The 15,372-nt window shown below is 67.8% G+C and overlaps 1 protein-coding gene across 1 annotated transcript; it reads right to left on the bottom strand.

The window, feature by feature from the left end:
* Positions 1-138: 138 nt before the first annotated feature.
* On the bottom strand, positions 139-4,627 carry RABAC1 (Rab acceptor 1). Its single transcript, XM_062598729.1, has 6 exons — positions 4,558-4,627; positions 3,555-3,635; positions 2,438-2,635; positions 1,790-1,887; positions 1,272-1,373; positions 139-1,068 (listed from the first exon to the last, which is right to left on the bottom strand). Exons 2-6 carry the CDS (start codon positions 3,629-3,631, stop codon positions 980-982), a joined length of 564 nt encoding a protein of 187 aa, XP_062454713.1. The 5' UTR covers positions 3,632-3,635; positions 4,558-4,627; the 3' UTR covers positions 139-979.
* Between the last annotated feature and the right edge of the window lie 10,745 nt (positions 4,628-15,372).

The raw sequence follows: 15,372 nt of genomic DNA, 5'->3' as shown, positions 1-15,372 counted from the left end.
CCGGACACACACGTGCAGCACACGGCAGAGCTGAGCACGCGTGTGGTGTGTGAGCCCATGCAGCCGAGCACACGTGTGCCATGGGCTCACACCTCTCCTGGGTGCCCCCCCCCAAAAAAAACCCCACGCGCACACGTGTGGCCGGACACGCAACAGCTTTATTGTGGCAACGCGGCAGCTTGGCTGGGGGCCGTGGCCAAGGGGGCACTGGGGGGGGGTTAGTAGGGCTCTGCCTCACATGAGACCCCCCCCAAATGAAGGGGTGCTGGGGGGGCTGCATTTTGGAGGAGGGTGTGATGGGGTGGGAGGGTGTTTGGAGGGGGTACCCTGGAGGGACATTTTGGGGGGGGGGCTGCATTGGGGGATGGCAGTGAGGGACTGCAGTGAGGGGGCTCTGGAGGGGCTGCAGCACTGGGGGGTGCTGTGCTGGGGGGGGCTGCAGTGGGGGGGCTCTGGAGGGGCTGCAGCATTGGGGGGTGCTCTGCTGGGGGGCTGCAGTGGGGGGGCTCCGGAGGGGCTGCAGCATTGGGGGGTGCTGTGCTGGGGGGGGCTGCAGTGGGGGGGCTCCGGAAGGGCTGCAGCATTGGGGGGTGCTGTGCTGGGGGGGCTGCAGTGGGGGGGCTCCGGAGGGGCTGCAGCATTGGTGGTGCTGTGCTGGGGGGCTGCAGTGGGGGGGCTCTGGAAGGGCTGCAGCATTGAGGGGTGCTGTGCTGGGGGGGGGGCTGCAGTGGGGGGGCTCCGGAGGGGCTGCAGCATTGGGGTGCTGTGCTGGGGGGCTGCAGTGGGGGGGGTGCTGTGCTGGGGGCGGGGCTGCAGCCCTGGGGAGGCCAGGGGATATCTGGGGGGGGGGGGTTGCTGTGTTGGGGAGGGAGGTTGGAGAGGGGGTTGCTGCCTTGGGTCAGGGGGTGATTCCATGTTCGGGGGGGTCATCGCCCTGTGGGGGGGGGGGGTCGCAGCATCTTGGCTTTTGGGGGGGGTCTCACACGGGCTCCATCTGCAGCTCGGGGGCCTCGGGGGGGTCGAGCTGGCGGAAGGCTGCATGGGACCCGATCACCACCAGCGTCGCCCCTGGGGGGGGAACAGTGGGGGGGGGGTCAGGGATGAGCCCAGACAACCCCCCCCCCCCCAAGAATCCCCTCCCCAACTCCCCCCATCCTGAGTGCCCCCCAGTACATGGTGGAGGGCAGTTTGAGGGGCAGTTTTTCAGGGGGGGAAGTTTTGGGGGAGCAATCTGGGGGGGCAGTTTATTTTGGGGGGGGGGGGTCACTCACCCAGCACCCAGAAGACGGCGGCGCCAGCCCCCGCCAGCCAGAAGACGGGGAGGGAGACGCCCCCAGCCAGTCCGTACTGGTGGGCTGTGGTCAGCTCCCGACCTGGGAGGGGGGGAGACACGGGTGTTGGGGGGGTCCCCAGCACGCTCTCCCCCCCACCCCACGGTCCCTCCCAGTGCTCCCAGTGCCCCCAGTGCTGGCCCTGCTCCAGGCATCCCAGTGCTCACCCCATTCCCAGGGCCTCCCACTCCTCCCAGTGCCTCCCAGTGAGCCTCAGTCCCTCCTGATGCCCTCCCAGTGCCTCCCAGTTCCCCCCCCCAGGAATCCCCTAGGGCTCCTCAGTGCTCCCAGTGCTCCCCAGTCCTTCCTGATGTTCTACCAGTGTTCCCCATTCCCTCCCAGTGCCCCTAATGCCTCCTCACAGCACCCCAGTGCCCCGTGATGCCCTCCCAGTGGCTCCAGTGCCCCCCAGTGTCCCCCCAGTGCCTCCTGAGCCCCCCCGGCGCCCCCCGGCTCACCGAAGAGGGCCAGGGGCGCCTGCTGGGCCCGCAGCCGCACCACGTAGCAGGCGCCGAAGAAGACGCCCAGAGCCACCAGCAGCAGCGGGGAGGTGATGCTGGGGGGCAGAGGGGGCGTGTGGGGCAGGCGGGGGGGGGGGCTGCCCCATGGCACCCCCAGACCGCCCCCCTTCCTGCCCCACAGCTGCCTCCCGGCTTCTCCAGGCCCCCCATCCTGCCCCCCCCACCCCACCCCACAGCAGCCTTCTGGCACCCCCAGCCCCCCCACACCCCACGGCTGCCCTCAATGCCCTCAGCCCTGCCCCTCCCATCCTGCCCCATAGCATCCTCCAACCTTACCCCTCCTTCCTGCCCATAGTAGCCCTCAAATCCCCCACTCCTGCCCTACATCCAGCCCCATAGCAGCCCCACCACTCCCACCCCGTCCTCTCATCCTGCCCCATAGCATCCTCCAGCATTAACCCTTCCTCCTGCCCCATAGTAGCCCTCAACTCCCCTTGACTTCTGCCCCCCCATCCCACCCCATAGCAGCTCCACCACGCCCGCCCTGCAGCCCCTATCCTGCCTCATAGCATCCTCCAGCCTTAACCCTCCCTCCTGCCCCTCAGCAGCCCCCAAACGCCGCCCCACCGCGGCCCCGGGGCTCACAGGCAGTAGAGGATGAGGCCGAGGAAGACGCAGAGGTAGTTGCTCTGGAAGCGCTCGCCGTTGTGCGCCAGGCGCTGGCAGAGCTCCCCGAAGTTGCGGGGGGCCCCGAAGCGCCGCTGGTCCAGGAAGGTGCCCCACGGCTGGACCCCCGCGCGCCGGGCCTCCAGCCAGCGCCGCGCCGGGGCCGGCAGCGGCAGCCTGCGGGACACCGCGCTGGCCCCACACAAAGCCCTGCCCCACGGCACAGCCGGCCCCAGCAAACACCTGCCCCACGGCGCAGCCAACCCGCACAAACCTCTGCCCCCCCCCCAAGGAACCCCCACAGCACAGCAGCCCACAGAAACCCCTGCCCCATGGCAGATCCGACCAACCACACCTTCTGCCCCATGGCAGACACGGCTGATGGAAACCTCTGCCCCACCACAACCTCTGCACCAAGGCAGACCCAACCCTCGTCTCTCTCTGCCCCAGGGCACCCTCTGCCCCATGGCGGCCATGGCCTATGGCACCCTCTGCCCCGCAGTGGACCCGGCCCACAGAAGCCTCTGCCTCATGGCAGCCGTGACCCACGGCAGCCCTGATCCACGGCCCATGGCTCCCTCTGCCGCACAACCCATGGCAGCCCCAGTCCAGGGAATCCTCTGCCCCACAGCATCCTGGAGGGCCAAACAGGATCTACCCCATGGCAGCACATCCTGCCCCATGGCTCCATGACTCCCACCCCAGCACCCCCACATGCCCCCCACCCCAAGACCCAGGGCATCCCCTCTGCCCCATGGCAGTCCTGCCCCACAGCACCCTGGAGGACACACCCAGGCTGACCCATGGCAGCACGCGCTGCTCCACAACTCCCATGCCTCCATCCCGACCCAGACACAGCTGAGCCCACGGTGGCATCCCTGTGCCCCATGGCATTCCCTTCTGCCCCACAGTGGACCCGACTCATGGCATCCCGGAGGACCAAACCAGAAGGAACCCACAGCAGCGTGCTCTGCCCCACAGCTCCCAAACCAACCCCCCCCCAAACACCGCTGGACCCAGAGCATCCCCATCAGCCCCATGGTACGGGGTTGTCCCCACCCCATGGTGAAGCACCCCCCTCCCCCCAAATCCTCACTTGGTGCCCAGCCCAGCCAGGGGGTCATTCTCCGTCGTGGGGTTGAAGAGATGCTCCTGGGGCGGGGTCCCCGCCATGGTGCTGGGGGGGGGGGAATAAAAATGGGGGGAGGAATAAGAGATGGCAGCAACCCCCCAAACCAAAATATGGGGTAGAAAGCCCATTGCAGACATTGGGGGGGCTAAATTGAGGCAGTGGTTTGGGGTGCGGGGTGGGGTAACCTCAGGCCTTGTCTCTGTGGGGCTGCAGGGTGGTTTGGGGGGGCGGGGGGCTCAGGCCTTGTCTCTATGGGGCTGCAGGGTGGTTTGGGGGTGGAGGGGGCTCAGGCCTTGTCTCTGTGGGGCTGCAGGGTGGTTTGGGGGTGGAGGGGGGCTCAAGCCTTGTCTCTGTGGGGCTGCAGGGTGGTTTGGGGGCCGGGGGGCAGGAGGGGGCTCAGGCCTTGTCTCTATGGGGCTGCAGGGTGGTTTGAGGGGCAGGAGGGGGCTCAGGCCTTGTCTCTGTGGGGCTGCAGGGTGGTTTGGGGGCCGGGGGGCAGGAGGGGGCTCAGGCCTTGTCTCTATGGGGCTGCAGGGTGGTTTGAGGGGCAGGAGGGGGCTCAGGCCTTGTCTCTATGGGGCTGCAGGGTGGTTTGAGGGGCAGGAGGGGGCTCAGGCCTTGTCTCTAGGGGGCTGCAGGGTGGTTTGAGGGGCAGGAGGGGGCTCAGGCCTTGTCTCTGTGGGGCTGCAGGGTGGTTTGGGGGGCAGGAGGGGGCTCAGGCCTTGTCTCTAGGGGGCTGCAGGGTGGTTTGAGGGGCAGGAGGGGGCTCAGGCCTTGTCTCTGTGGGGCTGCAGGGTGGTTTGGGGGCCGGGGAGGGGTCTCAGGCCTTGTCTCTATGGGGCTGCAGGGTGGTTTGGGGGTGTTATGGACCCTATGGTCGCCTTGGGGGGGGGTACCCGGAACTGCACCCCCCACACCCGGCAACCTGGGCCTCCCCGTCGCCATGGCGACCCGCCCCCGCCCTCACCTGCTCGCGGCGCGGGGCGGAATCGCGGTGCCGCGTGGCAGCGCGGGGGGGCGCCGCGGCGCCGCAGGGGCGGGGCGGGGCGCAAGGCACGCCGGGAGAACGAGCCGCCCCCGCCCCCCCCTCCGCGGGGCACCCTGGGAGATGTAGTCTCCTCCCTCTTCCGGGGCTGCCCGTGGTGTGTGGGGCACAGTGCAAAGGGGGCTGGGAGGGGCGGTGTTTTAGGGGCCGAGATGTGCCCCCCACCGTGGCGCAGGGAGGTTTGAGGGTCCTCAGGGACTCTGGGGGGACACGCCCCCCGCATGACTGGAACCCCCAAGGCCCCACAAAGGGACCCCAAGGACAATTGGGGACCCCAAAAGTCACAGAGGACCCCCGAGAATCCCCCACAGACACCCCAGAATCATCGAGGACCCCGAGAACCCCCCATGGATCCCATGGGATAGTTGGGGACCCCAGGGACACCCCAGAGACCTCTCCCGAAGGACCATGAGGGACCCCAAGGAGTCTCCAGAGCCACCGAGTCCCCCTGGGACCCCCCCAGAGGCTTCTGAGCACAACTGAGGACTCCAGAGACCTCCTAGGGCCACCCCAGGGACTCCCCTAGGGATCCTCCAGGACCACTGGGGACTCAAGGACACCCTGGAGTCATCAGAGACCTCTGGGGATCCTCCAGGGCCATTGGGGACTCACCAGGGACACCCTAGAGACCTTCCTCAGGACCACTGAGGACCTCAGGGATCCCCAGAATTTCCTCTGAGGTAACTCCGAGAGACTCCCAACGGACTGCTAGGGACCCCAAGGATACCCTAGACCCACCAGAGACCTCCGGAGACCTCCTAGGACCATGGGGAACCCCAGGGACCTCCCAGGACCATGAGGGACCCTTGGGACACCCTTGAGATTTTGGGGACTCCCCAAGTCCATAGGAGACCTCAGGGACACCCTAGAGCTACTGGGGATCCCCTTGAGAGACCCCTCCCCCCCCACAAGACCTTTCGGGACCTCAGAAGCACCCTGGTGCCACTGGGGACCTCCAGCAACTTGTCTGTCCTCCACAGCACCTGTCTGTCTGTCTGTCCTCCCTCAGTATCCATTTCTCCCTGGTTGTCAACCATCCGTGGTTGTCTGTCCACACGTCCATCCTCCCCTGCCTCCATCCTCCCCTCCATCCTTCCATCCTCTCCTCCATCTACCTGTCTCTCCACGTATCTGCCCCTCTGTCCCTCCTTCCTTCTAGCTCTCCATCCACCTTCCATCCCTCCATCCTTCTCTCCAGACACCCCCTTCCCTTCCTGCCCCCCTAGTCTTACCCTCTCCCCCCCCCAGTTCACCTCCTACCTGGCCCCTCCTGGATCCCTCCGTCCTGCCCCCCTGATCCTGCCCCCCTTGGGATCCCCAGACCCCTTGGTCCTGCCACCCCTGGGACCCCCAGCCTGCCCGGTCCTGCCCCCCGGATTCTGCCCCTCTTGGGATCCCCAGACCCCTTGGTCCTTCCCCCTGATTCTGCCCCCCAAAGATCCCCAAACCCCTTGGTCCTGCCCCTCCCTGGGACCCTCAGACTTCTGATCGTGCCCCCCTGGTATTGCCCCCCCCGGATCCTGTCCCCCAGGGACCCCCAGGCCCCCTGATCCTGCCCCCCAGATTCGGCCTCCCCCCCCCCCCCCGAGACCGCCAGACCCTCTGGTCCTGCCCCCCAGTCTTGCCCCCCCCCCCGGTCCTCCCAGACCCCCCGGATCCTTCTGCACCCGTCCGCCCCCCTCCCCGGCACGGGCGGAAACGGCCCCTGAGCGGCGGCGGCGCGGGCGGGGGGCGGCGGGGGGGGGGGCGCGGGGGCGGCGGCGACAGCCCCTCTCCATCTTCCCATTAGCGCTAATGGGCAGGTCCCGCTCCCCGCCGCCCCCCCGTTAATCACCGCCGCCTGATGAAGATTTATCGGCTGCCGCCGCCGCGCCGGGGCCGGGGCCTAGCGGGGGAGGGGGGCGCGGGGGGGCGGGGCTATGGGGCGGGGGGGGCTGGGGGCAGGGGGTTGTGGGGTAGGAGGGGCTATGGCGACAGGAGGCTATGGGGTAGGGAGGATTATGGGAGGCAGGGAGCTGCTGGGATGGGGGGGTTATGGGTCAGGAGGGTTGTGGGGGTGGGGGCTATGGGGCAGAGGGGGCTATGGAGGGCAAAGGGCTACGGGGAAGGGGGCCTGTGGGAGGCAGGGGGGCTATGGGGGGCAGGTGGCTATGGGGCAGAGAGCAGGCTGCATTAGGGCATACAGGAGTATGGGGGATGGAGGCAGAAGGGAGCAGGGTGCTGTGGGGCAGAGCAGGAGCTGGGAGCTGTGGGGCGGAGGGGAGCTGGGGCCATGGGACAGAGGGGAGCTGGGCGCTGTGGGGCAGAGCAGGGGCAGGCAGACTGTGGGGCAGAGGGGAGCTGGGTGCTGTGGGGCCTGGCGGGGGGCGTGTGTGCTTGGGCTCCAGCAGCATTTGGGGAGTTTGTGCGTTTTTGCAAGAGTGGTGGGAGCTGGGCGGGGGGGGGGGGGGGGGGCAGCCGCGCCCAGGGGGGCAGTTATGGGGCACATCTGAGTGCCCCACAGGCCCCACTGCCTGCAGGGGCCCAGGCGTCCGGCCGCCCCGCTGCAGTGCGCTCCGCTCCCACACGAGGGCAGCTCTGTCCCGAGCTGGACCAGGCTCCGAGCACGGGGCCACCTGCGGCCGTCAGTAGGGACAAGGGGCAACGGGGCAGCCCTCGCCCCCCGGGCCCTCCCGTCCCCCCTCTCCCAAACCAGCCCCAGAAGCACCCCAAGGACCCCACATAACCAGCTCCGAGTCAGGAGCACCCCATATTCCCCCAAGATCACCGCAAGGATCCCTCTGATCCCCCCAAGGCCCCCCATGAGCACCCCAACGCCCCCATGAGCACACCAAGTACCCTCCAGGAGCATGCCAAGGACCCCCTCCATACCCAGCCCCAACCCAGACTGAAGAGCACCCTGAAGCCCCCCAGAAGCACCTCAAGCCCTCTCCAGTCACATCCTTGAGCCAGGTGTACCCCAAAGCCCCCCCCAGAAGCACCCCAAGTACCCCCAGTCCCATCCCCAAGCCAGCTGCACCAAGAAGCTCCCCCCAGGAGCACCCCAAGCCCCCTCCAGTCCCATCCCCGAACCAGGTGCACCCCAAAGCTCCCTAGGAGCACCAGAAGCCCCCCAGGAGCACCCCAAGGACCCCCAGTTCCAGATCCGGTGCAGACCCAGGAGCACCCCAACCCCCCAGGAGAGCCTAAAGCCCCCCCAAGCCCATCCCCGAGCCAGATACACCCCAAAGCCCCCCCCAGGAGCACCTCAGTCTCCCCAGGAGCACCCCAAGAACCCTCAGTTCCAGACCCGATCCAGACGCAGGAGCACCCCGACCCTCCAGGAGCACCCCACACCCCCCCAGTCCCCTCCCCGAGTCAGGAGCACCCCAAAGCACCCCCCCAGAAGCATTTCAAGCCTCCCAGGAGCACCCCAAGGCCCCCAGGAGCACCTCAGCCCCCCAGGCGCACCCCAAAGCCCCCCAGGAGCACCTCCGCCCCCCCCAGGCGGCCCCCGCGCCCCCCAGCCCGGGCCCGGAGCCAGGCCCCCCCCGGGCCGCGGTGCCCCCCCGGGTGTCCCCGGCCCCCCCGCGCCCCCCCTGATTGATTCCTGTTTACGGCGCGGCGCGCAGCGCGGTGGCTCCGCGGGGACGCGCCATCCATCACCCCGCGCCGCCATGCAAATTCCCTAATAAAAACATTTTACTCGTAAATGGGCCCGAACTAATTAACTAAAGTGTTAATTAAAGCGCGGCCGGCGGGGAGCGGCGCCGCCGCCGCGATCCATCTTCGCCGCGAGTGGGAGCAGCCCCCGCCGGCGCGGGGGGGGGGGCAAACCCCGGGGAGCGGGGGGGAGTCCTGGCGGGTGGGGGGGAAAAACGAGGGAGGGAGAGACTGTGGGGAACTGGCCTGGGGGGCTGCGACAGGGACTCCCCCCCCACACACACACGAGTTGCCGGGCATGGGGGGGCTGGTTATGGGGCGTCCTTGCTTCTGCGGAGGGTGGTTATGGGGGTCTGGGAGGTGCATGGTGGGGGGCGGGCTGGTTATGGGGGTCCCCAGGCCCGGAGAGGTGACGGTTATGGGGTCCCGTGGCCCCAAAAGGGCTGGTTTGGAGGTTTCCAAGCCCAGGAGGGGCTGGCTTGGAGGTTCAGAGTCCCAAGGGGGCTGGTTATGGGGTCTCCAAGCCGGGGCAGGGCTGCTTTGGGGGTCCCCCAGCCCGGGAGGCTGGTTTGAGGCTCACAAAGCCCAGGATGGGGCCGGTTTGGGGGTCCTCCACCCCAGGGGTCTGGTTAGGGGCGTCCCTGGTCCACGAGGGGGCCAGTTTGGGGGTCCTCAAGCCCAAGAGGGGGCTGTTTGGGAGATCCCCCCAGCCCAGGGGGACAGGTTTGGAGGGTCCTAGGGCCAGGAGCGGGTTGGTTTGGGGGATCCCTAAGCCCGGGAGAGGCTTGGTTTGAGGGTTCCCCAGCCCAGGATAGGGCCGGTTTGGGGGTTCCTCCGCCCGGGGGGGCCGGTTGCGGCCCCGCCGCCCTGTGCCGGGCCCGGCGGGTCCGGGCCGGTGCCGGTGCCCCGGTGCCGCCCAGCCCGGCCCGGCCCGGCTCGGCCCGGCGGGACCCACGGGGTGGGGGGAGGAGGCAGGGGGCCCGGGGGGGGTCGGTGCCCCGTGCCCCCCCGGCCCATTGTTCGCCGGTTCGCGGCGACCCCCGCCGCCCGCCCATACATCACCCGCTGACAGCTGCGGAGAGGCGGCGAATTAGCACCTAAATCGAATATTGATCAGCTCGCCGCGCCGCTGCGCTCCGCTGCCCGGGCCGCCGCCGCCCCTGCCCGGCACCGGCACCGGCCGGGACCCCCTGCGCTGACTGCGCCCCCCTGCACCGGCCGGGACCCCCCCGGCACCGGCACCGGCCGGGACCCCCTGCGCCGACCGCGCCCCCCTGCACCGGCCGGGACCCCCCGGCACTGGCACGGGCACTGGCCGGGACCCCCTGCACCGGCACCGACATCAGCATCAGCCGGGACCCCCTGCGCCGACCGCGCCCCCCTGCACCCACCGGGACCCCCCGGCACCGACACTGGCACCGGCCGGCCTCCCCCGGCGTCGACCGCGCCCCCCTGCACCGGCCGGGACCCCTCTGCACCGGCTGGGACCCCCCGGCTCCGGCCGGGACCCAGCACCAGGCTGAGACCCTGGCACTGACCGCGACCCCCTCTGCCCAGGCGGGATCCCCCCTGCCTGGGCCCCCTACCCGGGCCGCCTGGCACCGGGCCGGGACCCTCTGCTCCGGGCTGGGACCCTTGCACCGGGGGACCCCTGCACCGGGCCGCCCTCCGCCCCGGCTCCGCCCAGGACCCCTGCACCGGGCCGGGCCTCCCCAGCCCCAGCGGTACCGGGACACTCTGGTCCCCCTCGGCCGTAGACCTCCTCCTGGCCTCGGTTGGCTCCGCCCCAGTCCCGGCCCAGGCCCGACCCTCGTGGGGGGGGGGGGGGGTCCACGCATGGGCCCCATCCTGGGAGATGCTCCCCACAACCACCACCACCGTTAATCACTGCATCCGATTCCACCCCCCAGCCTGACACACACCAGCAGGGGCTGCCATTAGCCCTCGGCCCCCCCCCCCCCCCGTGAGGTGGCCAGGAGGGTCCCAGGCATCCGGGGGCTGCTGGAGGGCAAGGGGGGAGTTGTGTGTGGGGGGGTAATAGCTGGGGGGGGCACCTTCCTGGATTTAACCCTGCGAGTGCCAAAACGATGGCACCCAGCTGCCCCCCGCCATTAAACACCTATATCCCATGTCCCATCTCTGTGCCCTGTCCCCATGTCCCACCCCCATGTCCCATGTCCTGTGTCCACGTCCCGAGTCCTACGTCCCATCCGTGCGTCCCATGTCTCGTCCCTATGCCTCATGTCCCATCTCCAAGTCCCATCCCCACGTCCCATCCCCATGTCCTGTGTCCTGTCCCTGTGTCCCATGTCCCATCTCCATGTCTCATCTCCACGCACCATCCCTGTGCCCCGTCCTTGTATCCTGTCCCCGTGTCCCACGTCCCATCTCCATGTCCCGTCCTTGTTTCCCGCGTCCTGGTCCTGTGTCCTGAGTCCTGTCCTCATGTCCCATCCCCATGTCCTGTGTCCCATCCCTGTGCCCCATCCCTGTGTCCTGTCCTCATGTCCCAGGCCCCGTCCCCATGTCCTGTCCCCTGTCCGCATGCCAGGTCCCAATGCCCTGTCCCCATGTCCCATGTGCCATCCCCATGTCCCATGTCCCGTGTTCCATGCCCTGTTCCCATGTCCCATGCCCCATCCCCATGTCCCATGTCCTGTCCCCATGCCAGGTCCCAATACCCTGTCTTCATGTCCCATGCCCCGTCCCCATGTCCTGTGCCCTGTTCCCATGTCCCATGCCCTGTCTCTGTGTCCTCTGCCCCGTCTTCATGACCCCTGTCCCATCTCCATGTCCCATGCCCCATCCCCATGTCCCATGTCCTGTCCCCACGTCCCCTGCCCTGTCCCTGTGCCCAGTTCCCACCCGCAGCCGCTCTGCCGGGGGAGCCAGGAGCAGGGCAGGGCCGAGCAGCGCCCGGGGCGCCCGGGGCGCCCGGAGCCCGGCCTGCTCCGGCGGCGCCGGCGCTGCCCTGTAGCAGACAGCTTGACTGATGACACGCATTAAACAGTTAATCCGCCTGATTGAATGTTTGCTTCCTCCAAATTGAAACATTAAACAACAACGGGGCCAGGAGAGGCGTCGACAAATCAGTCATGAAAGATTCATTTTCTCCCGAATAATGTAGCTCATGAGCTCGGAATATACAAATAGGCGAGGGCGGAAACACCCCTTCCTCCCGCCCGCCCGCGGCGCCCACCCACCCCTGTCCCATCGCACGGGCCCAGGTGTCCGGGCACTGCGCTGGCCCCAAGGTCGAGACCAGGGGCCCAGGCGTCTGGGCACCATGCCGGACCTGCGGATCTGAGAATCGAGGGCTCTGGTCGCAGTGACCCCGAGTGCCCCAGGCTGGGAGAGCAGGGTAGAAAGCAGAGCCGTGGACAGGGAGGGGGCCCAGGTGTCCTGGATCTGGCACCCGGAGCAGCCCTTGCACGCACCGGACAAAGTAGAGCAGGTTAAGGGCATGCGGAGAGGGCCCCGGCGTCCGGGCGGGCTCCCTGCCCGCCCTTGCTCTAGGACCTTCCTCCCCTCCAGCTCCAGGCATCCGGGCTGCCACGGGTGGTGCATTCCCGTCTCACCACAGCACGTGCTCCCGTGGGTGGCTTGGGTACGGTAACATGCCGGCTGCAGAGGACAGATGTGCAAACTCACTCTGCACGTGCCACGCGACAGACAGGAACACAAACATGTGTGTACACACACAAACATGCATGCATGCACCCGCAAACAGGCATGGGCACACACAAACACACACCTGCAAGCACATGCATGCAGCACGCATGCAGAGACATCCAAGACTGTGCACGAGCATGCGATGCAAAGGGAGATGCACACACACGCACCCAACCACAGTTGTGTGCACACCCATGTGCATGCAAACACACATTCTTGCAAAAAAGCATTTGCAGGAGAAGACACACAAATGTGTGCACACATACGCACCGATGCGCGCGCACACACTTGCACCGATGTATGCACACATGTGCACCGCTGTATGCACACACGCACAACACACACACACACACACATACACACAGAGCACAGTGGTGCCCCTCATCTCTGTGTCCCTGTCACTGGGGGGCAGGCCAGGCTTTGCCGTGGGGCTGGGGGGACCGTGGTGCCCCCGGCTGTGCTGCACCACGCCTGGGGGGAGCAGTGGGGCCGGGGGGAGCTTTGATCCCGGGGCTGGCTGCACGGAGCGATTGCGAAGCTGCCGCTTCCCTGCTTGCCGGCTGACAGCTAAATCACCACTGATAGCAGCCACCGCCGCACGCCGCTCCGGCTCTGCCGCTGCCGAGGGCCCAGGCGTCCGGGCTGCCGCAGCCTCTGCCCTGACCAGGGACGGGTTACGCGCCTGTCTGGTGAACACGCAAACTTTGCACGGCAGTGCTAACGGCTGCCCGGGGCGCCAGGAGGCGGCATCCGTCTGTGCGTCTGTCCCTGCCTGTTCCCACACTGCCTCCAGCCCCGTTTATCCGTGTCCTCCATCCCCACGCGCTCCACATCCCTCCCTCCCCAGTGCCCCCGTATCCCTCCATCACTGCTCTGTCCATCGCCCCTTCATCCTTCCACCACACCTTCATCCCTCTGTCATCCCTTCATCCGTCCATCATCTCTTCATCCCTCTATCATCCCTCCATTGTGTCTTCACCCCTCCATTGCTCCTTCATCCCTCCATCTCCCCTTCATCCTTCCATCTCCCCTTCATCCCTCCATCTCCCCTTCATCCTTCCATCTCCCTTTTATCCCTCCATTGTCCCTTCATCCCTCCATTGCTCCTTCATCCTTCTGTGAGCCCTTCATCCCACCATCATCCCTTCATCCCTCCATCATGTCTTTATCCCTCTGTTGTCCCTTCATCCCTCCAATGGTCCTATATCCCTACATCCCTACATCCCTCCGCATCCCTCCACTGGTCCTTCATCCCTCCATCACCCCTTCATCCCTCCATCGTCCCCTCATCCCGCTGTCATCCCTGCATCCCTCCATCGCCCCTTCATCCTTCCATCACCCCTTCATCCCTCCGTCTTCCCTTCATCCCTCCATCGCCTCTTCATTCCTCCATTGGTCCTGCATCCCTCTGTCCGCCCGCGCATCCCTCTGTCCCTCTGCGTGGCCCCGCGGCTCCAGCCCGGCTCGGCGCCCATCCCGCCGGCTGCTCGGCCCGGCTCAGCCCAGCTCGGCCCCGCTTTCGGCCCAGCCGGCCACCGCCACCTCTTTCTTTCTCCCTTTCCCCTTCGGCCTCTCCTCCCCTCCCCCTCCGCTCTCTTCCTTTGTCTCGCGCTCGCTCTCTTCGTTCTCAAGTGTTTTCAATTTTATTCTGAGTGGAATTAACTACCCCTGATGTCAAATTGCCGCCGCAATCGATAATAATATCTTTACAAAAGAGGATATTCTTCTCTCTGCGAACGGCCCCTGAAAAATGGAAAATTTAGTCGAAATTGATTCATTACTTGACACTTTATAGGACGGGCCTGCTATTGATCGGGGCCTGTCATGTCCTATCTGCCTTAATCGAACCTGAGGCGCGCTGTCGATGGTGGTATTTTTCATAATTCCAGGAGACCAGACAGATACGAAAACACACACGGCTCCTGCCGGCCCCCCCGCCGCCACCGGACCCCCGGCAGGCGCCGGAGCCGGGGCCGCCGGCGCCCCGGAGAGCCGGACCGGGACCGCCCGGGTTGGGGGGACTGTGCCACCAGCCCCAAACATGGGACCCCCGGGGGGGGAGATGTGGGGGGGAGAGTGCCCCCAGGCCCCAAATATGGGACCCCCAGGGGGGGATGTGGGGGGGGGACGGTGCCCCTGGCCCTGAACACGGGACTGCTGGGCAGGAGAAGTGGGGGGGACAGTGCCCCCAGGCCCCAAATACGGGACTCCTGAGTGGGGGGGAAGTGGGGGGGCAGTGCCCCCGGGACCCAAATACAGAACCCCCGGGCACGGGGGATGTGGGGGGGACAGTGCCACCAGCCCCAAACACAGGACCCCCGGGGGGGGAGATGTGAGGGGGGGAAGGTGCCCCCAGGACCCAAACATGGGACCCCCGGGGGGGGAGATGTGGGGGGGGGGAAGGTGCCCCCGGGACCCAAATACGGAACCCCCGGGTGGGGGGATGTGGGGGAGACGGTGCCACCAACCCCAAACACAGGACCCCCGGGGGGGGAGATGTGGGGGGGGACATTGCCCCCGGGACCCAAACCTGGGACCCCCGGGGGGGGGATGTAGAGGGGACGGTGCCGCCAGCCCCAAACCCGGGACCCCCAGGCAGGGGGTATGTGGGGGGAACGGTGCCACCAGTCCCAAACCCGGGACAACCGGGGGGGGAGGATGTGGGGGGGCGGGACGATGCCGCCAGCCCCAAACACAGGACCCCTGGGTGGGGGGGATGTGGGGGGGACGGTGCCACCAGCCCCAAACCCGGGACCCCTGGATGGGGGGGGTGTTGGGGGGACGGTGCCGCCAGCCCCAAACCTGGGACCCCCGGGGGGGGATGTGGGGGGGGACAGTGCCACCAGCCCCAAATACAGGAACCCCGGGCAGGGGGGATGTGGGGGGGATGGTGCCACCAGCCCCAAACCCGGGACCCCCGGGTGGGGGGGATGTAGAGGGGACGGTGCCCCCAGCCCTGACGGCGTCGCACGCGGCGGGCAGCAAAGCCGCTCGAGTGCCCTTCGCTGCCCCTTAATTTAACTAGCTGCAGGCGCTAACGAGGTCCCTCCTCAGGGACGAGGACAGCGCCGTCGTGACAGCCCGCGGCGGGCGGCGTGCCCCGCGCAAGCTCGCTGCGCCCGCGCGTGCTGCACGGCCGCCGCTCGCCCGCCCAGCCTGCGTGGGCACGCTCGCCCGGCGCCGGCGGCTTGCAGCGCTGCCGCGCCTCGCGCCTGTGCCAGCCCCGGGCACGCGGCCGCCGCTCGGGGCTCTCTGTTGCGTGTGAGCACCAGGACATCAAGTGCCAGGTGATGCCATGCACACACGTGCATGTGCGCGTGTGACACCACGTGCACCCCAAGTGCAAAGCATCAGCATGTTGGGCCCTCGACGGAGCCTTGTTCACTATTTGATCACTTGTCCGAGCAGGGAGTGGTGGTCTTC

The sequence above is a fragment of the Rhea pennata genome, chromosome 36, assembly GCF_028389875.1.
Source record: "Rhea pennata isolate bPtePen1 chromosome 36, bPtePen1.pri, whole genome shotgun sequence".
Classification (NCBI taxonomy): Eukaryota; Metazoa; Chordata; class Aves; order Rheiformes; family Rheidae; genus Rhea; species Rhea pennata.
Note: the sequence above shows the minus strand (reverse complement) of the source record. Positions and strands in the feature narration are given on the sequence as shown.